This window comes from Bombus huntii, chromosome 2 (assembly GCF_024542735.1).
Source record: "Bombus huntii isolate Logan2020A chromosome 2, iyBomHunt1.1, whole genome shotgun sequence".
Classification (NCBI taxonomy): Eukaryota; Metazoa; Arthropoda; class Insecta; order Hymenoptera; family Apidae; genus Bombus; species Bombus huntii.
In genome coordinates, this window is record NC_066239.1 from 7365570 (window position 1) to 7392671 (window position 27102).

Below are 27102 nucleotides of genomic sequence, written 5' to 3' on the forward strand. Positions count from 1 at the left end.
TATGCAAGAAGCAGGCAGAAAAATATTCAGATAGAAGCCCATGATTCATTCTATCCTGAACTAGAGCGTAAATGCGAAGACAAAACAATATACTATTCCGAACCAAAACGTAATTAATGAAACGCTATTATTACTCTCTGTATTTTTTAGTCTTCTTCCTTAACGCCCCCAAAAAATTGTTCGATTCAATAACTAAAATCTTGTGCGTAAAATGATCACTTTCTTCATAAAATATTTCATTCCACGATGTGTCATCTTGCACATGCTGCAATTTTATAGCGTTGTATCAAGCGGGGATACCGAAAGCGGTGTCAGGGTCTCGTTTTACCGGTTTTTGAATACGGTTCGCTTGTTCTTACATAATTTAATGTAATTCTCGTGGCGATCAAGGTGAAGTTATTAAACTGTTAGCGGGATCCTTACTGGAAAGCAGAACGTAGAAATAATTAGCTGATCGAATAATGGATCTGTTACCATTTTTGTTACATGGACTCGATTTATTACGTTAGTTAGCCTGAGGCGTGTAACTTATCAAACTAACTAGGTTTGATATGGTGAACGTAACTGTTAATATTATTTATATTACTATTTCCTTGAGGCAAGCGGGTACTATGTTTTAATGAATAACGGTGTTCCACTTGATTGAAAATGCAGTTATATGCTGATAAGAAAGGAAACACAGGAATGACGGCCTATTTGAATTGACTCTAATACGGCTACCAGCGCTTTAATTCTGCCACGTTCATTTTCCACCTAAGTATATTTGTACAATGTTAAAAAATATCTCCGGCGTTTTGGGAAAATATGAAAAAGTCTTGTTAGTATACGTAATTTTTTCATTCGATTTTATATTAAACATTTTCTCGCTACTTTACAAATCCTTCTTTCTTGCTGAGATGAGAGCAAGATTGAAATATAAAAATTTCGACGAGGATCGTGGGTTAAATACAAACAGGATTAAATACATGCTGGAATTCTTTAAAGAAAAAGATATATCTTGCTTAATTAAAGAAAATGCTGATCGTACCAGGGAGAAAAATAATCTAACGTTTCCTTCTTATTTCATTCTTTCTTTTTTAATTGAAATTAGGATTATTTAATAGAATTTACCACTAACGATGAGTCACATTAGGCTTCCATTCGTTAATATGTACAATCAAATAATATTTCAGCTCGTAAAATCTGAATGTAGGACGAGAAAATGATGCAACGTTTCTTCCTTACTCTTTCCTTTTGTTCTCTTTTTTTTTTTTTTTTTAATTAGGTTTAACACTGACCGGTTGCTTTTACGCGTAATCGGTCGGTGTTGGTGCAGCGATACGGTCTTATCGATAAGTTTTAACGTTTTTTCTACGATATGTTAGCACTTGAATCGCTCACTGACTCCCCGCACGATTATGACAGCGCGCGCCAATCCGCGTAACCGCGATAAAACGTTATTGCCCTCGCGGCTATCCGGAGGAACGGAAAAGTGAAATCGCGGTCACAGGTAGGGTCGTGGAGCAACGCGAAATCGATTATCGAGGAAATTACCATAATATCGTTGGCATTTGAATTGCCGCTCATTAGAACAAAGGTAAATTCGCATTTAAGGAAAGTCATCGTAATGCCCGAAACTCTCGGTGGTCGCGGTTTCTAAAATTTGCCGCGACCACCTCGATGTTCGAACGTTTAAAATGGATATAAATGACGAACGTTAGTCTCGTAATATTGGCACGTGAACATATCTTTAAGGAATGCTTGCGCATAATGTATGCGTAATGCGAATGTATGCGTAATGCATAATGTATGGTCGCGTCAAGCATTTTTCTTTTTTTTTTTTTTGGTCATTAGCGATTAACCAAAACGTAACAATAATATAGAAGAAACGAAGAGTACAATAAGGCAAATTACAAACTTGTATAATTGTATCTATATGTTTTGAACATATATCATATATAGTATACTATATCAGTACACTGGAATTAGCCTAAACTTAATGAATATAATACAGTGTATATTAGAGCTAAGTCGGTAACTTACAATGTCGTAATTGGTGGTACAAATTAATATCTTTGAGGAAATAATAATTTTCTCAATGTTTTTTATGATTCAGACAAGTGTGAACCTTATTTGGAAGATCAAATTTAATTTTGTATTTTGGAACGCGTTACTACAATTAAAAAGAGTTACTTGTAATATTGGCGTTACAATAGAATTCTGTTTACAGTTACGTTAATATTCGGGCACAGTACTGTCTCCGTATTCGTTACTTTGTAAAAACGGGGTTTTTAAAATATTGTATTGCTTATTCTAAGAAAATACAAGCTATTTATTATATCTTGAAGATTAACAAGCTAAGCTCTGAAGTAAACGATTCCTTCCTAGCAATAACATTTTATTGTACGATAAATTTTTAACATTAATATGAGAAAATGCACCTACGTAAATCCGTTGGCAACCAAGTCGTTCATATTATAATTCATTCACGTACAAATAAATAGATTTAGTCGACAGGAGGATTATTTAATTGGGCATTAATATTTCGTTTCAATAAATGGAGTTCTGTTGTACATGAAAATCAACCTTTAGATATTCTCATTATGGTGTTGCTCATTTATGATATCCTTTATTCTGGCAATGAAAGCTTTTGAAAATACTAAAATAATGCTAGAATGATTAGAGTTCTGAGTTGAATGGAAACATGCATGGGATTATTTTGAATGAACCAAGAGAGCGAAAATTGAAAACGGGGTTCCTGAAATACTGAAAATAAATGGATAGGAAACAGAGAATAGGAAAAACGATAAGTATAGATGGTATTCCTACATTCCTTTAAAATGGAATAACTTTTTGAAAGTGAAATAAATAAATAGGACCAAACGAATTGAGTTTTTTTTTTAGAAAATAGGAGAATTAGCTTGTTAGATGACGTACAAAAAATATTGACAAGATTACAATACATCGGAATCGCGAAGAAAATAGCGAAAATTGTTTTTTACATTTTGTAGATTTATGTCAACTATATACGTGCTAAAGATTCCATCGAATTGCAGTTTTCTGAAAATGTTTTTTATATGTCATCTAGTAAATTGGTCCTTCTAACTTTCCAAGAAAGACTCAAGTCCAGTTCGGTCCGATTTTTAAAATGTTATTCTGTCTTAAAGAATACCTTCTACAACCATTGTAAATATATTAGAAAAATACTCGGCGCCGTAAAAAGCATTTCATTTCATAAGAAGAAATTCGTTTTTACCGTGTTATATTAGATTTCACAATATATGAAAAGGAATACATATTGTGTATCTCTGCCTTTGATATTCTTAACGAAATTAACTCGTGCACGGGCCATTAGTAAATGGGGCAACAGATAATTGTATCCAATCTCTGGCTGGAAAATAATTACGAACAATTGTGAAGCGTCTTTGTGTCTTTTGGCAATGAACAATCGCGATATATGTATATATTATTTACAACGCATTGTTAGCTGATACTATTTCTGTTTCGATAACTAATGGAACAAAGACAAAGATTTCATAATTTTATCGCGTATTTGTGGATGTTTTCTTTCCTTCTTCTTTAATTTTCCATGGATACGAGATTAAATAATGGTGTAGCGTGGCACATATCCTGATTAAGATTCCACGCAACAATAATAAATCGATACAGTAGTCTATTTTGTTCCGCATTGTAAACGTAATAAAATATACGGAATTTATCGACGCGATTATCACCTATCTCCGTGCATTCATGGCCTCAATTCGTGCATAAATTATTATTACATTGTCAGGACAAAAACGGTTATCTCGAATGCCGTTCTGCTTACGATGCGGAGAACTTATCTATCACTGAAAATGAAACGAACAAAATACGTATGTTTCTCGAGTAATCAATAGTCTATTAAATATTCAAATATCGAAATAGAATAAATTTTATATACAGAATGCGTAATATATAACTGACGGATTTTCATTGTCAATAACTCTTAGACAGGATAGAAGACAATAGTTTTTTAATACCAGTCATTTGTTATGGAAGCTAATTAGAAGTTATATATGGAATATAATATCAAAAAGATTTCCGCCTTCGGACGTTGTACAAGGTCGAGCCCTCTCGATCGCATTTTTCGTTATATTTTCACACGCTTCGCATGATATGTTCGCTATCGCTTCTCGAATAGCATCTTTTAGCTGCTCAATTGCCATTTGGTTCGCCGATATACACTATACGTTTTTAAAAAACGCTATGAGAAGTCCGGTGCGGTTAACCCTTCATCCGCATACTGGGCCGTTATCGACCGCTAATTTTAAGTAATTTTTCACATTCTTCATATTTTTGTTCAAATTTCGCTTTGCTTGAAAAGAACGAAAATCACATGTGATAAAAATGAAACTATCAACCAAATAAGAACTATTGGATGACATTCTGGAAACGTACAACATAAAACGTAAAACAAAACGTAAAATAAAACAAAAACGTAAAAAGACTTGAACGACCCAGTATGCAGACGACGTCAGGTAAAATAAGATTGCAGATCGAGGATTAAGTCAAACGATCTAGATAATATAATAATATCGCCAACGTAACTTGCGTAGGTAACGTAAGGTTACCGTCATTGACGAATTATTTTGGCAAAGTGTCTTGACTCCGTCATTATTTTGCCGTGCATCCGTAAAACAATTGCTAAAGCGGAGCAAAATATGCATCGTTGCAGAATGGCGAAACTTTGAAATTAGTCAGTTATATATCATCCACCCTATATATGAGCATTGCACGTAGATTATTCAAATAAATTCAATCGAATTAGTAAATCATTACGATTACGTAGGAAAGAGTTGTTTCCAAGTTTATTTAATTTTACGCGCATTTATATATTCACTTGCTCCAATTCTACATGTATTTGTCAAGTTATCTCGTGTGTCCTAAACCAATGTTTCGAACCTGAGCACGCTTCGGTTCAATCTGTTTAACCTTTATGAGCCCCGAGCTATTCAACCTGTTCGATATCTACGAGTCCCAAACCAATCTATTCGATTTCTATGTGTCCCAGGGTAACCTATTCTGCTTTTACAAGTTTCGAACCAATCCATTTGGCTTCTGTGCATTACAAGACAATCTATTCAATCTTTACAGTCTCGATCGATTTTTAGCAAAATGTAACGTCCTTTTATCGAACTCTACCGTTTTTTCTATGCTTCTCGGATTCTGTAAAAGGCTCACGTTTCTTACATTAAAACTGTAAATTTGAATTAATACACATAACATTCGAAGGCATACACACTTATTTATTATATGTATAAAAAATCTATTATATATTATGTGTTAAAGAGATGAAGCAGATAAAAAGAGTTCATATAAACTTACGTTCGAAAATGCTTTCTTAATGAGTTAGAAACGTTCAAAGAATTCTTAAAGCTCGTTGTACAGACTCAGACAGACAGGCACAAGTACGTTTACTACTATTTCTACGGCAGCAGGTATGTTCAAAAGAGTTCAACGAATGGAAGGAAGCCTGCGTTCTTGCAGAACACACTTATTGTAACTGCCAAAACGATCGATAGAAATTTTCAAACGGTTGTAACTCTTCGATAAAGCGTTTTCGAACGTAAATTTATATGAATTTTTCTTATCTACTTGACCTCATTACTACCTTCTTTTCGGACACTCTATATATCAAACATTTTCGTTCTTATACTTCGTCATACAACATACGACATATAAATCGTTAATAACTTCGATATTCTGCATCTCGTACTTATTTTTTTATAGCGTAAAATTTTAGTTTCATTATACTCGCTACGTTAAATGCTGTTAATCCATCGTAAATTTAGATCGTTCCTTGCGCATTTCTAATGATTCATATCGATTTTCACCTGTACGAAGGGTCTTGTTTCTCATTATACCGTTGCAATATGATGTATAACATCATGCTTTACAATTTAGTAGTAGCCTTTGCCGAATTTCAACGACGCAGGGTTAATCTTTATTGCGTTCTGTGAGTGCTTAATAATCTCTATCGGTTACACCAGCCCCTGATGATTTGTAACACCTGGTTGCTCCACTTGTCACGTGCTCTACATCATAGTTTACGAACTCGACGTCGTCTTTATTGTACCCTGCACATTCTGCCTGTCCTGCATTGCGTATCTCGAGTTTACGATTGTCGAGCTATGCAAGTCTCCTATCATTTGCGAGCCCATAGTCATGTTTTACAAATTACAGTAGGCAAGCATACATAATATTAATAGCTTCCACAGAAACTGCGATAGTTCATGTACTCAATATATTTTTTATTGTGTTAAATTATGTTAATTACGTTGGCGTGTTAATTATTTGAGAAATATTTCTCTTTAAAAATAAATCTTCCAGTGCGCATGCACAAGCACCACTCTATAGTCTTGTCGTATCTTCAATTAGGCTACACTCTCGCTCGATTCTCCTCATTAACCTAATTTGTCTGCGATACCAAAAGTATCAGTCTATAATTAATCGGTTTATTTATTACTATGTTTAATTGAAAATATTTCTCTGCAATTTACTGCTTTACCTTGACTTTCCCGAGGAAATTTATACGGTAGACTTGTAGAATATTTCCAGCAAATAAGAACTGAAACTGTAGCTGTGAGAAAGCATAAAAGAAGAAACTTCTTGATATTTGTAATAATCAACGTTTCGTGTCTTGATTCAACGAGGGAAAACAATAAAATATAACGCTCTAGTAATGCGTCGAGAATTAATCTTTTAAGCCAAACTCTAGTTTATAACCGTCAGTACTATATATTACTTTCTTTAAAAAGTCATTGATATATTTCCTATTTATCAAGCTATGAAAGCTTACGTCAATTTGCTAGAAATTGTACGTTTAACAGAATACTACCTGTCTCCATGGTTGCAGAGTCGTTCTGCTACAATAGCTAATCTATAATCTTCGACACTACTATAATGATCGATCTATCATCTTCTATATTAGATACTGTAATAATCCATACAATGCTCCAATTCTCTGTCCTATACATACATCCATATGCATGAATAAATCATAAACTACACATATAAATTATAACTTCACCAAACAAACCGACATCCACATAACCATTTAGAGTGACAATATCGCTCGATCTGAACATCCTTAGGTCTGACATGGAAAAATCGTGTAATTCGCGACGTTTTACCATGTCATTCTCCTCGACTGATAAAGCGGTTAGGCGAGCAATTTTCATCGACGATGGTTTATGAGAGTCTATAGAAATAATTATAGTTTCTATTTTCTCATCTATCTACCGATTGGTAACCTAGTCTTAATGCGCGTGAACATGTACCTTCCTGAATAATGCTCGACGTTCTTAAGCCAACGTCATGCACGACTAGCCGTGAGGTTTTATCAACTCGTTTAGTTAGACACTCTAACAGGATTTGTGTGAATAATGCAAGTTCGATTACGATGCTTTCTAAATCACTCTCGTGATTCGAACAATCGAAACGAGATGTTTATATGCATTGTTAACGTTGGCGGATATTGCATTTCTGCATAAACAGTCGCGTATTTCTTTTGTTAATTTCACGGAAAGTAACCCCGCCAAATAATCGAGAATGAAAGAAGTTTCTGTGTATTTCTATTATTTTATGCACACATTTGTTTTTTTCGAATTCATTAAAACTACAAATATTATTGTTCGAGTACTGTAAGAACCAACTTTTACTTGTGACTATCTGTAAAGATAAATATCAGAATTCGAATGTGTAAGTACAATGATATTACCAGATGACGAAACAAATCATTTTATTACCAATTCCAGATTTCTCCAAAAACAATGATACGAACTAAATATTCAGTTTCTTCTAGATCTTCTATTTGTTGTCAATTGTTTCATATTCGTGTTCTATATTCGTGTTTTATATTCGTTTTCTATGCTTGTCTCTCTTTTCTTGTTTATTCGTTAAGCATCGTTTATTCGTTAAAATAAAGATCCGACACAGAGGTTGAAATATTCCGGCAGCGGGAAACGGTTTGATAAATTTATTCTTGGTTTTATATTCCTGATATAACCGGGTCAAGTTCAGCGTGTGCTTATTGATCTGGAAGAGAAACATGTCGATGCAAGGTTGCGAAATGCTTATGTCCCAATTTTGGTATCGATATCTTTTAAATGACTGCGTAGAAACCTACGTGTCAAAAATATCTAATTTAATAAACGCCAAATATCGTGAATACTGCACTCGAATATTATTTATAATTCTAATTTATATCGTTTACACTGTTTATCGAACCTTAGCAGAAATTTGTTTTATCTATTAAACGTTACAACGAGTACTCTGTTTTAAATATTTTCGACATTTTTCCATTCTGTTCATTTGTGCACCTTTAAATTTCCCCGTAAATGCATAAAAATTCACAGTCTAATAATCACAAGTAATAAGCAACTATCTCTTCAAATTTCAAATACAATTAGAAACTTTTATTCTAGAAACATCTAGAGCAAAAAATACTGCTATAAGATATCAAATCGAACTTCTTAGCCTCTGAACTATTGAAAACTCACGTACCTATCATAAACTCGATTCAGATCATAAAACTTTTCAAACTATTTCCCAAGGAAGTATACTCTATGGAACAAAAATTTATATCCACTATACTGTACTAATGTAGAATCTCTTATTAAATCTTTTTCGTTTTCACCTGAACGTTACAAGGATTATTCTCTGCGTGTATAGGAAATATTTTACAGCTATATAAATATACTACAGTTGTGTGTAATAAAATATTACAGTAACATTAATAAACGCTGATACGCTAATAATACAAGAATAAAGTTGACAATCGTAATTGCTAAATCTCATAGAGTAGTTTTGTCGTTTGAGATGCTCTTTATCAAGTCGTTTAACCCTTTATCTGCAACATTACCTTTACTACTTTACTGCTTTACGTACATACTGAGTCGTTCAAGTCCATGCAGTCTTCTTCAGACTTCTGTGTATTAAAAAATTCCCAAAAAGTTCCGAATATTCTCCCAAGTTTCTAGAATATCATCCAATAGTTTTTATTGCTACCTACATGTTGCCTTATCTTTTTTTAAGCAAAGCAAAACCTAAACAAAGATACTGATAGAATGAGAAATAACTTTAAATTACTGGTCGCAAACGATGCCATATACAGCTAGAAGGTTAATCTCTGAATTACGACTTGGTTAGATAAACTTTCTTCGAAATGTCATCAATCGAAGCAGTGATATTTAGAATTAATAATCGCGTCGACAAATTGCATATTGTACCATGATATACTACTAACAAATTCTCTTACGTAGTAGATAATTTAAAAATCCATAACCTACTGACTTCATAAGCAAGTGCACCTTCTCGTCATTAATTTACAATTAATTCCTGTAATAGTAGAATTCAAATACTATTGCAAGTATATATATTTATATATACATATATATATATATTTTTTTTTTTTTGATGGATGATTTATTTACTCCCTGTCAGTTTAATAATCAATTTCAAATATGTTTTTAGCCCACATGAAGAGGATAAGAGATCAAATGGCTGGCATCTTGTCACGCATTCCCGGAGATGGGGTTGTGAATTGGAGCAAGATTCCTGAAGGAGCGAACACCACCTCCACAACCAAGGTCAGTCACGCGTAAATATTACGCTCATTTCCGATTTTCCTCTTTCAGCTAATCGATTCACGCGGCTGACAAAGTTCCTTTGGTTAGAACCCTTTGCTACTTTTGTATATCATAGTCTTTGTACAGTGAAAATATACATTCCTCATTAGCATCAAATGTACCGTCTTTGTGTCTATCGACGAGAACGATAACGACAAGTATATTATAGTGATTTTTGTTGCATGTTGATGAGATAACGTACGTTATATAAACTGTCCGTAAAATCCAAGGTGAAATAGTAAATATCATCGAATGAGAAACTACAATTAATAGTAATTTCATTCTCCGCTTTTCAACGATTCGTTTCTGATTTATTTAGAAAATTAATTATTCATTTAGGAAATGGTAACTTGTGTTCTTTCTATTCGAATACAAATACAATACTCGGTTAAAACTTTATATATATTGGATATTTTACCAAGATAAAAGACAAGTTTAATTACGTTTGTTATAAGATGTAAGTTTTAAAAATTGTTAACTGCTCTCATAAGATACTTTGTTATTAGCCGTGTTTAATGATCCAACAGCAGAGACGAAAGAGTTAATGGAACACTAATCGAAATATCAAGAGTAATATCATTGCAGAAACTTAAGACGATCCCGTAATTGCCTTTAAATATTTCCACGAAACGATCCTCTTCTATAACATTCAATTTAAAATAAATACGTTAGAACAGCACAGTAATCCCGCATCATGTCTCTTGTGAAAGATGAAATAATGAAACAAGAGTATTCAACTTTAGCATTACTCAAATATAATTAATAACGCTACGTAAGAGTACGGCTTATGTACTTGCATATAACGTGTACGATTTGTCTGAATACGCGCAATACATTGTTCCAAGTTACGTAATAAATTGCGCAACGTAATCTGCACATCAATGCTGATCAGGTTGCTACATTTCCTGGGATGAAATAACCGCCGTGCCACTTAGATCGATGCGCAGCCTTTAATTTTTATTGCGACGCATTCGCGGGAAGTGTAAACATTTAAAATTAAAGTGGCTTCGTGCTGTGAAAATTGTCGATACAGATTCTAAAAAAGTTGAAAGTTTGATACATAGACGAGTGTTCATAGAATATTGAATGTTAATATTTTAGACGTAGCTTTCTTAAAAATTTTCTTAATTTGCTTAAAAAGGATAATCATACGATAGAAGAAAATAATTGTGTAACAATTCGAGGAACGTTCATTTGTATTTTAAATTTATTTTTCAGCAAAAACACCTTCGTCAAATAATGATTAGTAATTTATAAAATGATCTTTTTTAATTTTGCGGAAATTCATTTAATACATAATGAACTAATAGAGGAAACTTTGATCATCCCCTGAAGAAAAGTAAAACGTATCATTGCATTGTTAACGTAGATATACGTATTACATTTCATTGCAAATCTCTAATTTTGTATATCTATATAAGTGTTTAAAATTAAATTGAAATTAAGTTTATTGTAAAATACAAGACACTATCATTTGCTTGTAGATCATCAACGGACACGTGTTGACCATCAACGAAACAACCTACACCGATGGTGACGACGAATACAGCACGCTGATCCGCGTCCGTGTTATTGACGTGAGGCCTCAGAACGAAACTCTCTTGCAGACCGAAAGCGAGGCTGATGCCGAAGTAACCACCCTTCCTACAGTTACGGGTACCGGAGGGACCACTGGTACCGACACCAGCAAAGTAGACCGCACCACACCCTCACGAAGCGTGGAAACCGTGGAAGAATTCGACAACGAAATACCGAAGAATCAAGTGGACACTCTAACCGCTTGAGACAATCAAGAAACAATCTAAAAGAATAGCGTCGGATTTATTGAATCCGAAAGATCGTTCCATTATTTTTTATTAATTTTTACAAAAATTTAATAATTGGTTTATATATCGTATTATATATCTTATGTATACATATACCATCATTGAATGATTTGAGATTATTTTTCGCAATGTTTAAAACATATATTTATATAACGTCTTCCTGAATGCAGTGTATAATCAAAAATTTATGCAAGAAAATAATTTTCTTAAATTAAATTTGAAGTATAATTTTATGGTAAGTAACCGAAATGATGCGTGATCTCAAACTTTTAGATGGTGTTTGTATATTGCCGTAATTATATTTTTACACAGTATAGCTATGTACTTAGGTACACTATACGTATATAACTTAATCAGTAAAATAGCAGTGATAACATAAATAGTAAAAGAACGTAAGATTTCCGTCCGCGACAATCTTTCGGATTCAACGACGACATTCGTGTACGAGAAATTGTAAACCATCGCGATGCAATAAAATGTTGACTATCGTAGAGTTATATAGATGATATACATATATGTTATATGTTCTTCTATAGCTATGTACATTATATATGTAAGAGAGTCACCTGTAACAAAGCCGATTGTTATAACGTTTAGAGATATGCTTTATCGAAGATGAACGCATAAACTAAACTATACTATAGTTACGTATAGCAGTCCTATGAAATAGCAGCATTAGTGAGACTATATTGCAGGTTGTACACCATCCATAATATTCCACGGTAAGACATTTTGAAAGAGAACGAAAACATCTTTTCTTCGAATTTTTGCTTAAATGAAAAGATACGAGTCAACAATACCCTTCTGGAATGTTTCTTCTGGATTCTCTTCCTTATCCTTGATGTCAGGAAAATCTCCTCTTAGTAAGAATACATGCATGTAACAGAAATTTTATACGTGTATTTGTTTGTAATGATCAACCGTATTTTATGCTAATAAATCCTTGAAAGAATATTTAAATATATTTACGCGTAAGTATACCGAGCGATTTAAAAATACAGAATAGCTGTTTTCTTATTCAGTCTCTGACTGGAGAGGGATCAAGATAAATGAGAACTATTTTTTATGAGATCAGAAATGGTACAGTTTAAAATGTAACGAGTTATTTCGCGCGAAGATAATTTTTTAATGAAAGTAAATGTTAGCATAAAAAATAAATATTGTTGGCATAAGACTAGTATCTTTATTTCAATTGCCCTATGAAATTTTAGCAGACTTATATACTGCGATAAATCATTCGTTTTGATACCACACGTGAAATAAAAATTGATATAAAAAGATATGTAAAAAATGAAGTAAAAAAGCCTCGCATCAAAATTGTTATCCCATTATCATTTTGAAGATTATCTATACGTAACTGCAATACTAAATTGGTAGGAAGGGTTTCTTCTTATTTATCACACAATAATAAATAAAATATCATCATTAGAATGAATAAATGCAAATAAATAATAATATATAACAAATAAATACATAGTAAAAATATGCAGTTCGAAATAAATAATGAATACTTACTTTCCTTCCTTGAAAATTTTCAAATCATATTAACTCAAATAAAGATATATTTTCTATAATAAACTATATAATTTAAATTATTTTGAAGATAGGAATAAAAATTGCAGTTTTCTCTTCCTTAAAAAAGAAATTTTCGTAATTTTGTAAAAATTGAACTAATTAAATTATTTAAAAAATCATACGTATTAAATAGTTCGATAACGAATATGGTGTAAAAATTTGAAATTGATGGGATAACTAAATCAAACAACATGGTTTAAACAAACGCGCTTAAAATTTTAAATTAACCATCTATCTCGTTAATACACCTATATTTATTAATTCATAGTTGCTTCGTATTCTTATTGCTTTCAACAAATTTCATTGCGTAAACAATAATAAGCTAACTAAAACGTATTACTAAGCATGAAGATAATAATAATATAAAATAGTACAGCATCACACTTAAAAAATATTCAATAATTTTTAATTTGACAAATACTAAGAGCAATTCAAAGAATATTTCTATGATGCTTAAAGTTAATAGAATTTAGGTTTAAATCTCATCTCTAACGTCAAAATTAATGACATTTATCCTAGTATCCCATTTTATCAAATGCGCACCTTGACATCTGACGTTGTCAAGAATAAAAGAAGAATAATCCCCATAGGAAACGATTAGGGGAATTCACGTTAAGCCGTGTAGCGTATAAAACTATTTTATTTAATACATAATAAATAACGTACAAAAATGGTTGCGATACGCATTGTTAGTTCAGCCATTCTCTTTTAACTAGCTTCTCTATCCCTCTACAGATGGTGCTACAATCGTGCTGCCAACTCTTTAGACCAAATGCTACACTCCTAGAGCGTCGCTGCACTGTCATGTGGACGTGTCGAAAACGAAGGAAAGTAAACGGATATTGCAGCCGCGACAATGTCGTCGCGCGACAGGACTAATGAATTTGTTAAAGCTGTTCGAACGATGGAAGTCAGAACCGTGGCTCGGACATCGGTTCTGCAAAATCCTCGTCGGGCACGCCAATTACACAGTTACTCGAATTTCATGATGAACGCTAAAAGCATTGGAAAAAATATAGCGAGCACATATGCTAAGTTAGAAAAACTTGCTCTAGGTAAGACTACAAAGCCTATCTAATGCTAGATTCTTGTTAAATTTAATATAAGATATTTATAATATACTGTGACATAAAGATGTAAGGTAAGGAACTGTACCATATAGTTAACATACTACATACATTTTTATAATGTAGATGAAGTTTGATCTTTATTAATTAATTATATCAATTGATTATTTGATTGAAATAATGTTTTTACACTTGTTTCACGAACATCTTTTGCATTGAATTCCTCTATATTTTTATTCCTTGAGCTAAATCTTAGTCTTTGATAAAAAGATAACGATGTGTGTTATATACATGTAAATAACATTCTATATATATCAAATTTAAGTATATGGAGCATATAGTTAAGTATAGACATGTTGATGGAAGTAACACTTATTAAATCAATTGTTTCAGTGGCAAAAAGGAAGTCTATATTCAATGACAGACAAATGGAAATTGAAGAATTAACAAACATGATAAAAACAGATCTAAAAAGTTTGAATCATCAAATAGGAAAACTACAAGAACTTAGTAAAAAGCAACGGGAAAAATATGGTGCATCTCAAAGTCATCACATGGCTTCACATTCATCTTCAATTGTTATGGCCTTACAATCAAAACTAGCAAACATGTCAAATCATTTTAAAAGTGTACTTGAAGTGAGATCAGAGGTATGTAAGAGATGGAAAACAAAGAAATGTAGAATTAAGTAATAATTCTGTTAATATATACAGAATATGAGAGAAGAACAAAGTAGAAGACAACAATTTACTCAAGGAACTGTATCCACCATGTTACCTCCAAGTGTAACTGGAAAACAAGGTTCATTGTTGTTACAAGAAGAAAATTCTCCTTCTGTGGCTATCGACCTGGAACCAGCAATGGGACAACTAGTAATGCAACGTGCGATACAAGATGACACTGTAAGCTACATAATATATATGACAAAATGATAAGAAACTAATATGTCTGAAAAAAATTAATCAATGTTTGATTATAAGGATGCTTACCTTCAATCAAGAGCAGAAACAATGCAAAACATAGAATCAACTATAGTTGAACTTGGAGGAATTTTCCAACAATTAGCACACATGGTTAAAGAACAAGAAGAAATGGTAGAAAGGTAACAATATTTTAGATATATGTACGTGTTAATATGTTTCATATCCTATTCTATTAATAGTTAACAAATTAAGTGCTAAGAGTCCAGCACAAATGTTGCACTCCTTTTCCAATATCTGTTGTATTTGAATTTTCAATCTTATTGTAACTATTACTTCTTTTTGGATATGGAATATGTTAATAAATTCTTTGTATTTACAATTATTTATTAGTTATTGTAAATTTTGAATAAACTTTCAGGATAGATAGCAATATAGAAGATACAGAATTAAATGTAGAAGCTGCACATGCAGAAATTTTAAGATATTTCCAATCCGTAACTAATAACAGGTGGTTAATGATAAAGATCTTCGCGGTTCTTATATTTTTCTTTATATTTTTTGTAGTATTTTTGGCATAAAATAATTGTTACATTATTATTGTGCATATTTCTTTATGCAACTGTGTATTTGACCATCCATATCCATTACATGTGATATAAGATGATCGAAGAACAAGCCGAATTTTTATAAAATTACGACTCATTAGCTATAGAGTTATAGTATAATCATTGCATTCCTCGACCTCTTTGTTGAATTGTGAATACTGTAAGTATTAATTATTGAATGATCCAACAATGTAGACAAACGGCTACATTGTTGTTCATAAAATGTAAAAAGGAAACTGTGGATAATAAATGTATAATTTTCAATGCTTGGCATTTTCTGAGAAATATACATATGTATATACACAAATAGTAAATGGAAATCATAAAAATTATAAGATGTAACGTAATAATAAATTACAATTTATTTCAATTTTTTAAAACCTTATATAACAATTCTATTTAATCTAAATTCATATTACAATTTATTTCCTGGTTGAGAAATTTATGAAGATAGTAAATTTTTTAGAATTGAACAAAGATTTATACATAACTATATAAAGAAACATTTTTACAATTCGTTCTATACTTCAATACATCCCTAAAGAATAATTAAATATATATATACAATTTGCTTCTTTCCCCTTTTTGATATAACAGTGATGGCTAATAGATGTATTTCTCATAGCAAACTAATGTGTTTATTACATTTGACAAATATCATATCAAAATGCACGATTTACTATTTCACAAAGTAGTAAATGCTGGTTGGTCTATTAGCGTTAATATATCCTGCATCACTGTTATTTGTTTATTGAAATATTTTTATATTTAAATGTCTCACAATATAATGACAAGTTTAACGCGTATACGAAGATATTTTATAACAAAATAAAAGACTCAAACTTTGCTGTTATGATGTGATTTATCTAGTGATTCTCCCGAAGAATGTAAGGAACCTGAAAACAATAATAAACTGTAAATAACATGTTATATCTGCTACTAATTCGTTCTAATTGTTGATATAGAAAGAAGAATATGAGAAGTACAAGTCATGAATAAAAATATAGGAAGAAAAAGATATTGCTACTTGAAAGTAAGTGTAATTATTAAGATATCAAAATCAAATCACAAATCCATGTCCAACAAAGTAAATTATATTTCAACAATAATATCATAATACAATGTCATTAAGAAAATAATGAAACTACTATGTAAAGAATCCATTTAACACATATAATAATGAAAGGAAAGAAATTTGTGATTTAATTTTTACACTTATTTCGATATTTGACGCGTATTTTGTATTGGCGGAGCAAAACAAAATCAATCTCGTTCAGTTTGACATACTGCATTTATTTGCAATTATTTCCCTCCATAGTACTCCAAAATTGTCTCACTTTAGAGAATCGCTTGCGTCCTTGCATGCACAACAAAAAAGAAGAGAAAAAAATAATGAGAAAAAATAGAAAAACTCATTTCAATGAAAGTGAAATCGACCATTAATGAGGGTGCCGGGTTCTTGCGGTTGCTTGTCATCTTATACACAAACCTTTGTGATTTCGAACTCGTTCTCGTTGTGCTGGATGAAAACCAGAACTGCGTGGAGGCGGCAGTGATTCTTCCCCCCACGAATGCGGCGTTCCAAGAGGTGGTGGTAATATTGAACCAGGAGGAGGTGGAGGAGGTGGATGAATGTCACTAGCAAACGGAGGAGGTGGGGGGGATCTATGATTAAAAGGTGGAAGTAAGTGTGGAGACATTGGTGGTGGAGAACCTGCGTTGTCGTACCTATTAGGAGCAGGTGGATGCAGAGGCATAGGTGGAGGTGAAGATAACCGACCACCAAGTGGTGGTGGTCGTTGACTAACTTCGTATGGTGGTACTCCGGATGTATTTGGTAACGGAGGTGGTAAGTACGGAGGAAACAATGAATGTAAATAGGAAGGTGGTGGTGGTGGTGGAACACTCGAAGAACCAGAAAACATTATAGGGGAACTGGATGATTCTGCTCCTATGAATAATGGAGGCGACGTTGTCGTCTCGCCGTTTGCTTCTAGTCCTGTTTGAAAATTATGTTAAAAAAATACAATTTTCTACATTAGAGCACTCTGTAGTACCATATCAGCAATGGTAAATGGGCCAAAGTACTTATGGTAAGTCTCATTATAGCTTCATATATTTCGGTGATTAAATGTATTCAATAATTAAGGCAACAAATGTCTATGTCTATAACTTCTACTAATGCTAAGTAGAAAATTTATACCAATTTATCGCATTAGATTAGCAACAATAATCTATCAAGTATACATTTTAAAATACTATTGCTTCTCAAAATTAAAATAATATTTACTACTTAAAGCAATTACAACATTGAAACGAAATTGGTAAACATAAAATAGAAAAGGAACTTCTTTTGATTATACTTACGATGTAATTTCGCTTCGGAATCTACATCGTTAATATTTTTTTCTATTAATGTAAGGCGATTACGCAATTGACCTGCTTCAACCTTGGATTCCTCTAAACGACGTTCAACTTGACGAGCTATGACCTTAATATAAAATTTAATCAAAATATTACAACTAATTTCACAACATAGTAAGACAAGATAATCAAGTCAAAATAATTAAAACATTCATACCCATTGCTCATGTGCTTTTGTTTCAAGAACAGAAATTTGATTCTTGTATTCTCTTTCTTGGTCTAATATTTCACGTTTTAACACTTCTATTTGTTGTCTAAATGCAGTTTAAAAGTTCAATATTATAATAACCATAGAAGGAATTTTCAGACTTAGTTTAAAGGATAAACACTCACTTATAGTTTTGTATTTCATTTTGCATCGTTTGTATTCGTTCTACAGTGGATACAACCTCACCTTGCTGTTGTAACCAAATAGCTTCTTCCCTAATGATAATGCATAAGAATAATTGATATTATTTTTAATATAAATATTAATTAAAGAAAAGAATAATTTTAAATTAATTTAGATAAACATGTAATACTTTTGGCGATGTGCCTCTTTTTCCTCGAAAAAGTTTGTCAACACCTCAAGTCGTGTTTCTGCATCTTTCTTTTCTTTTTCCGCTACTTTGCATTGTTCGCCTAAAGTAGCTACTTCCTCTTTAACGAACTTCACATGTTCTATAATTCAAAAATTTATATATAGTATATTCCACCAAGTATGTGATTTTAAATAATATTTCAAGATATACCTTCTAATAAATTATGAGCTCCTTCAATTTCAGCCAATCGTATTTTTAATTCGTTCCTTTCTTCAAGCAATGCTGTTGCTTCAACTTTAATATGAGATACATCATACAACTTGTCCAAATCCAAGTTGTTAGAATTCAATCGATTAATAACATCTACAAGGTCGTTTGCTTCTACTTCTTTAGCTTTCAACTCCTTCTGTAAGGTTGTCTTTTCAGTAGAAATCTACAAAAATAAATATACATAAAACACCTTACATGTACCTTTGATCTTATATTTGTTTAACACTTACTTCCTTGATTTCCATTTCTAATTGTTGCACCTTATCACTCCAAGTTTGTTCGATATTATTCTTGCTGTTTATTTCTTGTTTTAAATTTTCCGTAAGCCTGGCTAGTTCAACCTCAAGCTCTTCATATTTCTTCTTAACAGATACAAGTTCTGCTGATATAGATTCGTTCTGTAAAATATTTAGTATTGAAGATTACATATATGCATAGAATAAAATATATTATACAAGGTATATATTCCAAATAAATTATAATGGTATCCTTGATAATATACAACGTTACGGAATGTCTATGATTACGAACCTCAAGTTTATGAAATTCAAACTGCATTAAATATGTAAAACATGCAATTAAATACATACTTCTGTTTATAAAAATATCTATCACTTAATTTAAATATACACACCTCTTGAGTTTTAAGATTCACAGCATTCGTTAAAGATTCGTTTGCAGCTTGTTGAGCATTCAACCTAGTTTGTAGATCCTCTACTGACTGCGCTAACGGATTAACTTCATTATTTGCCGAGAGAACTTCTCGTAACATTTTTTCTAATTCTAACCCTGCTTCAGTAGCACTTTCTAGGTCTTTTTCCAACATGGCTACTTGATCTTCTAGTTCTGTTTTTGCATTCTATTAGAAATATTACATTATTATTATTACTATTATATCTATATCGTATTTAAATGCACATATTACAAAATATTACCTGTGAGGCTTCTAAATCAGCTCTTAAAGAAAGCACCATTTCGTCAGAACCGAATGATTCATCTTCCATGCGACTCAACTACAATATGTTTTATGATAGTATAAATTCACTAAAAAAAGAATATGAATATATAATTGTGGTACCTTTTCCTTCGTTGATTTTAAATTTTCGTTTACCATTGTACATTCTGCTTCTGAAATAAGTAAATCTTTTTCAAGTTTGTTGATTCTAACTATCAGTTGTCTGTCACTCCTCATATTCTATAAACATAAAATTATTAAAATTACATGTTTCCCTTATTCATATACATTTTTGCTCATACAATTTTAAATAATTTTTTAATATTAATACTAGGATAGTGAAATATTTCTACATATAGCATATACTTCAAAAGTATTTATTTAATACCTCAATGCAGTAGTACCCTAAAGAAAATATAAGCGTTGCAGTGGCAGTGACACTTAGATACATTAATGCCAACCAATAATTGCTTTCGATTTGTATCCCACTCATTAGAGCATTTTCACTGCCCTGAGAAGGTTGTTCCTATAATAATTAACTAAATAATAAATAACACACAAAAGACTTACAATTTATAATTGTAATATTTCTAAGATAATTATGACTTACGTGATGTGGAAAATTATTCTGATTGTCTGTTAAAGGACATCCAATATTATCAGCTGTACAAACATCTGGAACTGAAGCTAAAAAGTATTAGCGCATTAATTAGAATTATATATCAATTCTAATAATATTACATAATAATTTACACAAGAATAAAATAATTTTTATACTGTACCTTGTACTTCATGGAAAATATTCTCAGATGTTTCTTCTATTATATGCAAAGCATCCTCATTATCTGTATTATATTGGATATCTGTTATTTCTTTTACAGAAACAGTATCTTCAATATTTGAATTAGATTTAGTATCTAATGTAGATCCTTCCTCTGTTTCAATATCTAAATCAAACTGAATATCTTTAGTTTCAATATTATGAGTAGGTAACGTTACTAGTACTTCATTGTTTACATTTGATTCAATAAATGAAAATGGTTTATATTCACTAGTATCATGTTCATTTAAATCTTCAATATTTTTGCTTTCTTCTTCTTTTTTTGCATCATCTGGCTCTGTTTGTATTTGCATAACACTTCCTAAATATCGGGTATCTTTTATACGAGGTATGATGTTTTCTAATAATGGGATACTTTTTATATCAACTTTATCAGAATTTTCTTCACTTTGTACATCTGATTTAGTGTCACTAGTTGTAACTATTGTAACATTTTGTGAAGCCTGGATATCTTTAGTTTCAATTTGATCAGAATTTTCTGCATTTTGTATATCTGATTTAATGTTACTAAGTGAAAATAATTCAATGTTTGCTGAGGAGTTGACATCTTCTTTTTCAACTTTACCAGAATTTTCTGTATTTTGTATACTCGATTCAGTCTCATTAACCACAATCATCTCAACACTTGAAGTATGGATATTTTCTGTTTCAACTTTATCAGAATTTTCTGCATTTTGTGCATCTAATCTAGCATCACTAGTTGTGACTATTGTAATATTCTGTGAAGATTGGATATCTTTTGTCTGTATTTGATCAAAACTTTCTGCATTTTGTATATCTAATTGTGTTTTATTGGTTGTATCTATCATAACATTTTGTAAAGGTTGAATATCTACTTCCTCAATTTGATCAATAGTTCTTACATTTTGTACATCTGATGTAGTGTTATTATTTACATCTGCTTCACTGGGACTGACATTACCTTCTTTATTTAATTCAACTGCTTCTTCTCCTTCAATAGTTAATGTCTCTTTAAGACCATCAGATGTAGATGTTTGTGGACTATTGATATCAATAACTTTATCTAAAAATTGATCACCCTCCACATTCGTGACTGACTTATTTTCTACATTCTCTATTATATATTCTACTTTATCAGATGTTATACTTATATTCAATGGTGAACTCTGTACACCAGATATTTCTGGTAAATCTAATATTTTTTCCGAACTTGTCACAAAGTCTTTAAAATCAACTTCAGCAGAAATGGTGTGCTCCTTGCTCTCTAGATTATTATTTAAGATTTCATCATCTGCATCTTGTTCATTTGGCACTACTGTTGTTTGAATAACTTCTTTTATAAAAGTTGGTTCAGAAGGCTTATTGATATCTAAGTGAACTGTAGTTCCATCTATAATCTCATAAGATGGATTTATACCATTTGCACTTTGTGGCAGTTCTTCCAAGGACTTTAATTCCAAATTATCAATTTGTTCACTTGAAGTTTTAATATCTTTCTTGTCAAACACTGATTTATTTTTATTTTTCTTTGATTGAAGTTTCTCATTAGATGAAACATTACTAAATAGTGGATCAATCGATACTTCATGTTCTAAATTTTTATGTAGAATTTTATATTCCTTTAAAAATGTTTTTGGTATATATCCATGTCTGCCATTTATCTAAAATTAATAAAATCTTTCGAATTATTTATATAAATATAATAATTACCACAGGAAAAGTAAAATAAAAGATTATACAATCAGAAAAACCATAATAATAATAATGTAATCTTTAGATTTTTATATTGTTCTTAGTATTTAATTTGGCCAGATTTCAGATTATACTATTTTAATTTTTTTAATTCCTACATTTGTCTTTATACCAGATAATTTTACATACAAGTACGAACAATGAAAACCGGAAAACCTAAAATTAGATGGAAAAATAGAAATTAATAAAATTTACCTCTACACCCCACAAGTCATTTCTCTTCCCTGCTTCTTTACTATAAACTGTGACTTTTTCATTAATGTTGCACGACAATAATCCCGCCTCGTTTGGGGTATATCTAATAGTCGTTCTAGCTAATGAAACAGGCTCTATAGAAAATACATCATTAAATAATTTACACGAAATAAAAAAAAGAATTTAAATTAGACACGTATTGAGGATAAAGTATGGCTTCAATTACCGGAACAGTCAGGATCATAACACAGTCGTTTGTCTGATAAAACTGAGGAACACTGTGGTATTGCATTAAATATTATTGCAATAACTAGAAATAATACGTTAATAAACAAATTCCTTTCCGTCATATTTGTACTACTGCAGTTCCACATCACTACTAACATATAATGATACAGCCTTGGACGCACATTTTATCCGTGAAGTAGTCTGTAATAAGATGGTTGGTTGAAAGGAATATTTAATATTGGCTCGAGACGAACATTGACTATACTTCACAGGATTGGTAATTGAACCTATACAAAATACAGAAAGTACGGGTCCATTTTCATATACATTTTTGTATTTTCAAATCTTAAATATATATATATATATACATATATATGTGGATTAGGAAAATATTATATTTAACAAGCATGTAAATAATAAGTGGATACTATTAGATACGTATGTATTAAGAACAAATAGTGCCAACTGAAACAAAATCATAGATTTCTAACGCACGTATTACTATACCCGCATTGAATTCAGAAATTCAAAATGCACATGCGCAATATAAAAAGTCGAAGATAATATTCAACGTGCATTTATTACATTTGACATTTCAATTTTGGATATGATATATTTATCAGTATATCTAATTTCTCTTTTTATGAGATTCAGATTTCATTAATCGTATAAAAAAACATAAATATTTTTAACTCCAAACCACTAGTTTCAAACAATACTACTCTTTAATATTAAACATATTAGAAGAAAAAAAATTGATTTAAAATATAAATATTATACCAGATTATACTAGAAGAAATACAATGAAATAGTAACTCATAGGTATAGGTTGTAGCTATTTAAAACTGTTTCTTTCTGTAAACATTCATCTCAAAGAATTGTGAAATCATAGTATATAATAATAATTTAACTATTACGATACATAATTATTAAGATAATTGACTTTGTTTAAGCAGCAGAGACGAAATTAGAGGCGCTCATGTTCACGCCCGGAACGAGAGTTATCCCCCAGAGCTTTATAAGTGCTACACCAGGCGATCAAGTGTTGCAAAAGAAAGGGATTTACTCTGGTTCCACTATCGACGAAATACCTCATCTGCGGTTCCACTCTAGCATAAGAAGCATGTACGCGCCAAGTACTAAATCAAATGGTAACCATTTAATTACCAAAGTTAGATCATGTAGTAATCTTACTTTATATCCAGCCGGTAATATCGCATGTAGTATGAAAATGTTAAGAAGTTTAGAACAAAAAAACCAAGTCGGGTAAGGAAAAGCACCACATCTCAGATCTATTCTATGTTTCGTTTATGGTTATAGTATATATTTGTATGAAAATTTGTTGGGTCAAGGTCAGATTATACTAGGTTAGTATCTTTCACCATGTGCATATTCGTTATCAATGCTAATTATTGCTAATACATCAAACTTAATGTGCAAGCTAATATATAATTTACTACTTGTATTCGTTAAAGCAAAACAATAAATCAAGTTCGTTTTTGATCTAATCGTCGTAAAGCACAATTTACAATATGTATCGAGGCCAAGGTGATCAAGTCTTGACAAACAAAATATCGACATAAGATCAGTAAGTACATAACACGCCCACGTGTGAAAAGGATAATATCGAAACAAGCTGGAATGCTTCATTTGGACATGTTATTTCATAGTTTTTGTTTGAAGTTGGTATCAGCAAATTAGTTTGAAAAATTTCGGCGGCAAAAGTGTGGTGAACATGTTCATCGTAGTTACACGGAACTCACTTTCGTCAAATACAATCGACATTTGAATTTAAAAAATCGTTGGTATGTATCGCGTTAAATATTCAAAACAATTGTTCGATTTTATACTTTCCGTATGTTTGTCATATAAAAGATATTCAAAATATATATCACGAGATATTTTAAATATTAATTATCATTCATAGTGATAATCTCAAATGGTTTGTATATTACAGATATGTTTTTAACCACTTTCCAGGTTGTTACAATCGAATTTTATTTAATAAATCAATATATTTTTATTTAAAAAGCATATTATCGGATATCACTCATAATTGCTACATACAGTGTACATATTGAACTATCTATGGTTCATAATTATGGAATTTCTATGGTCAAAACTAAAACTAAAAGTGAAAGTGAGGTTATGATCTTATCGAACGTGTTTATTTACCATGATCGAGAACATCATACAGTTCGACGGACGTGTAAATTGCATGTTTGACTAAATGAATAAATTTGTCTGAAAAAATATTTAAATGTTTACTGGAATTGATATTGCACATGTCTTTCTTTTTACTCAGTCATGTGATACATATATTTTTAATTTAAAGAAAACGGGTGAGAATCAGTGAAGCATCTACCATTATGGTGGAATTATCGAAACTTGCTTTGGACATTGCAGTTCCTCCGAAAGTTCTCGCACGTCGTGGCGGAGTTACTATTTCAGAAGATATCGTGACGTTCCTTCATGTAAGTCAATTTTTTTTTCGACTTTTTATCCTGTTTTTATATCTTTAATTGAAGAATAAACATGCCATTCATAACATAACTGTTAATACAAGAGACGTACAAGGATCTACTTTCAAATCGGTGATTTATTGAGATAAAATCGTAAGTAGGTTTATATTTACATTTTATGGTGTAAATATAAATTATATTATATTATAAATCTTTATTCTAGAAAACGAAATATGACAAATACTACTATTAATTATAGAATTTACGTTCCAAAAATTAATTTCAACACGTTGTTTGATTTCGTAGCAAAATTCCAGTGAAATGATAGCTTTATTAAAAGATGTAAAAATTAAAGTATGTAAAGATAATGAATGAAATTGTCGGTACTATAAAAGACAAAATACATGGAAAGAACACGTAAGGTTTCTTATGTGATCGATTCATAAAGTTCGTAAGTAATTAAATATTTATGTAGAATGTAACGTCAAATATAATTTATGATAAAAGAAGTCTCGTTTTATAGTCTTTGTATTATGCACACTGAATAATGTTCGCGATGCGTCTGGCTCCAAAGGAACGTTTCTATTGAACGTATACGATCTATCATGTGCATAAACATTAGGTAATCCTCGTGTTAAAATTAACTCGGCTCATTTGTCGATGGATAACTAGAATAGCAACAACAATTTAAAACAATCTTATATCTTTATATCTTTCGTTATATCTTTTATTATATCTTTCGTTAAATATGAAGACGAAAATTAAATCTAATTTCAAGTTTCCTTTTTTCTCTTATAATAATCGGATATTTGGATATTTAATGCGATTGGGATATATAATTGGATATTTAATGCGAATTCATATTTTTATGACCATGTAATTAGAAGACTACAGAATTTGTTTAAATATTACAAAACAAAGATTTATTTAAATATTACGATGAATATTAAGTCAATATTATAAACGCGATCTTAGAATCATAATCGTTAAAAAGATTTTGATGTGATATATAATATAACGGGCATTAAATAAATATTATTTCCTTTGAATTTTGTACATTAAATTCTCGGCAATTCTGTCATTAATATTCTCCATATTCTTACAGATAGTAAGATTCCGATTATTTCGATTCCCAAGTAATAATAATATTACTACTAATATTATCTAATATTATTAATGTTATATTTTCTAATATATTATTATGTTAATATTATATAATATATTATAATATTATCACTAATATTAAAATCAACCGCGGTTCAACACAAATATGCTTAATGCTGATTGAATCTAATAAAATTAAAAGTGCTTTTTTCTTTCAAATTTATTCTCTATGCTCGATAAATATTTCGAACCCAAACTCCGAAGAATTCATGAGAATTATTGCGAGAATGCCATATAATCTTCTGGGACATTATTTCTGGCGTGCGAAATTTTTCAATAAGAATGCCGCGAACTTAAATTCAGGATGCCTCTTAAATTTATTGGAAGAGTACTTTGCAAATGGGAGAAACTAAAACCAACGATACTTGAGACGATGCAGTCCAATATATGTAGAATAGCAGATGTTCAAATCTGAGAATAATTTCATACAATAATCGCTTGTTTACTATTTATTGTCAAATGTCTGTTGCACAAAATGTAGACAACGTACGATATTTATTAGGATAAAAGGTGTTAAAGGATAAAAGAAAGAATGTGATGATCAGAATGATCGAAGGGATAAGCTGTAATAACGGGAACGGCAACAAGCTTCCTTTCATATGGGAGAGGAGGTGCGCTTCAGGTGCGTGAAGTTAGGATCGATATTGCAAGCGACTCCCTGGGCCATGACATGCCCCTGCGGCAGC

At 31.2% G+C, this 27102-nt stretch overlaps 3 protein-coding genes across 6 annotated transcripts in view; 2 read left to right on the forward strand and 1 right to left on the reverse strand.

Annotated features, from left to right (window-relative positions):
- Positions 1-12645, forward strand: part of LOC126874310 (icarapin-like) — a 54782-nt gene extending 42137 nt beyond the window's left edge. Inside the window, exons 3-4 of the mRNA XM_050636190.1 lie at positions 9493-9608; positions 11132-12645. Coding sequence (XP_050492147.1) covers positions 9493-9608; positions 11132-11431 — 416 coding nt within the window. The 3' untranslated portion in view covers positions 11432-12645. The remainder of the gene's footprint in view (positions 1-9492; positions 9609-11131) is intronic.
- A 1165-nt stretch (positions 12646-13810) lies between these two features.
- On the forward strand, positions 13811-15907 carry LOC126874293 (syntaxin-5). The gene is made up of 5 exons (XM_050636135.1): positions 13811-14103; positions 14509-14765; positions 14829-15017; positions 15096-15217; positions 15457-15907. Exons 1-5 carry the CDS (start codon positions 13905-13907, stop codon positions 15614-15616), a joined length of 927 nt encoding a protein of 308 aa, XP_050492092.1. The 5' UTR covers positions 13811-13904; the 3' UTR covers positions 15617-15907.
- An 80-nt stretch (positions 15908-15987) lies between these two features.
- Positions 15988-23180, reverse strand: LOC126874143 (transport and Golgi organization protein 1). 4 transcript variants are annotated; one of them, XM_050635866.1, is made up of 16 exons: positions 22789-23180; positions 22563-22696; positions 20596-22276; positions 20424-20500; positions 20202-20339; positions 19937-20053; positions 19794-19871; positions 19493-19717; positions 19089-19256; positions 18799-19021; positions 18589-18727; positions 18401-18490; positions 18225-18321; positions 18011-18134; positions 16931-17000; positions 15988-16539 (listed from the first exon to the last, which is right to left on the reverse strand). In XM_050635866.1, the coding sequence occupies exons 1-15, from the start codon at positions 22946-22948 to the stop codon at positions 16936-16938; spliced, it is 3516 nt and encodes a 1171-aa protein (XP_050491823.1). In that variant the 5' UTR covers positions 22949-23180; the 3' UTR covers positions 15988-16539; positions 16931-16935. The 4 variants fall into 4 exon arrangements, with proteins under 4 accessions (XP_050491823.1, XP_050491813.1, XP_050491808.1 ...); XM_050635856.1 differs by lacking the exon at positions 16931-17000 and adding an exon at positions 17133-17642 and having other exon boundaries at positions 18799-18994; positions 22789-23173; XM_050635851.1 differs by lacking the exon at positions 16931-17000 and adding an exon at positions 17133-17642 and having other exon boundaries at positions 20424-20494; positions 22789-23169.
- Between the last annotated feature and the right edge of the window lie 3922 nt (positions 23181-27102).

Excerpts from the sequence above, each read along its gene's own strand:
- LOC126874293 (XM_050636135.1), top strand. The coding sequence starts at position 13,905 with ATGTCGTCGCGCGACAGGACTAATGAATTTGTTAAAGCTGTTCGAACG. Across the intron at positions 14,104-14,508 it reads GTTAGAAAAACTTGCTCTAG|TGGCAAAAAGGAAGTCTATA; the intron begins GTAAGACTACAA and ends CAATTGTTTCAG. Across the intron at positions 15,018-15,095 it reads GTGCGATACAAGATGACACT|GATGCTTACCTTCAATCAAG; the intron begins GTAAGCTACATA and ends TTTGATTATAAG.
- LOC126874143 (XM_050635850.1), bottom strand. The coding sequence starts at position 22,948 with ATGTTAGTAGTGATGTGGAACTGCAGTAGTACAAATATGACGGAAAGG. Across the intron at positions 22,697-22,788 it reads TTATGATCCTGACTGTTCCG|AGCCTGTTTCATTAGCTAGA; the intron begins GTAATTGAAGCC and ends TATTTTCTATAG. Across the intron at positions 22,277-22,562 it reads ATGACTTGTGGGGTGTAGAG|ATAAATGGCAGACATGGATA; the intron begins GTAAATTTTATT and ends TATTAATTTTAG.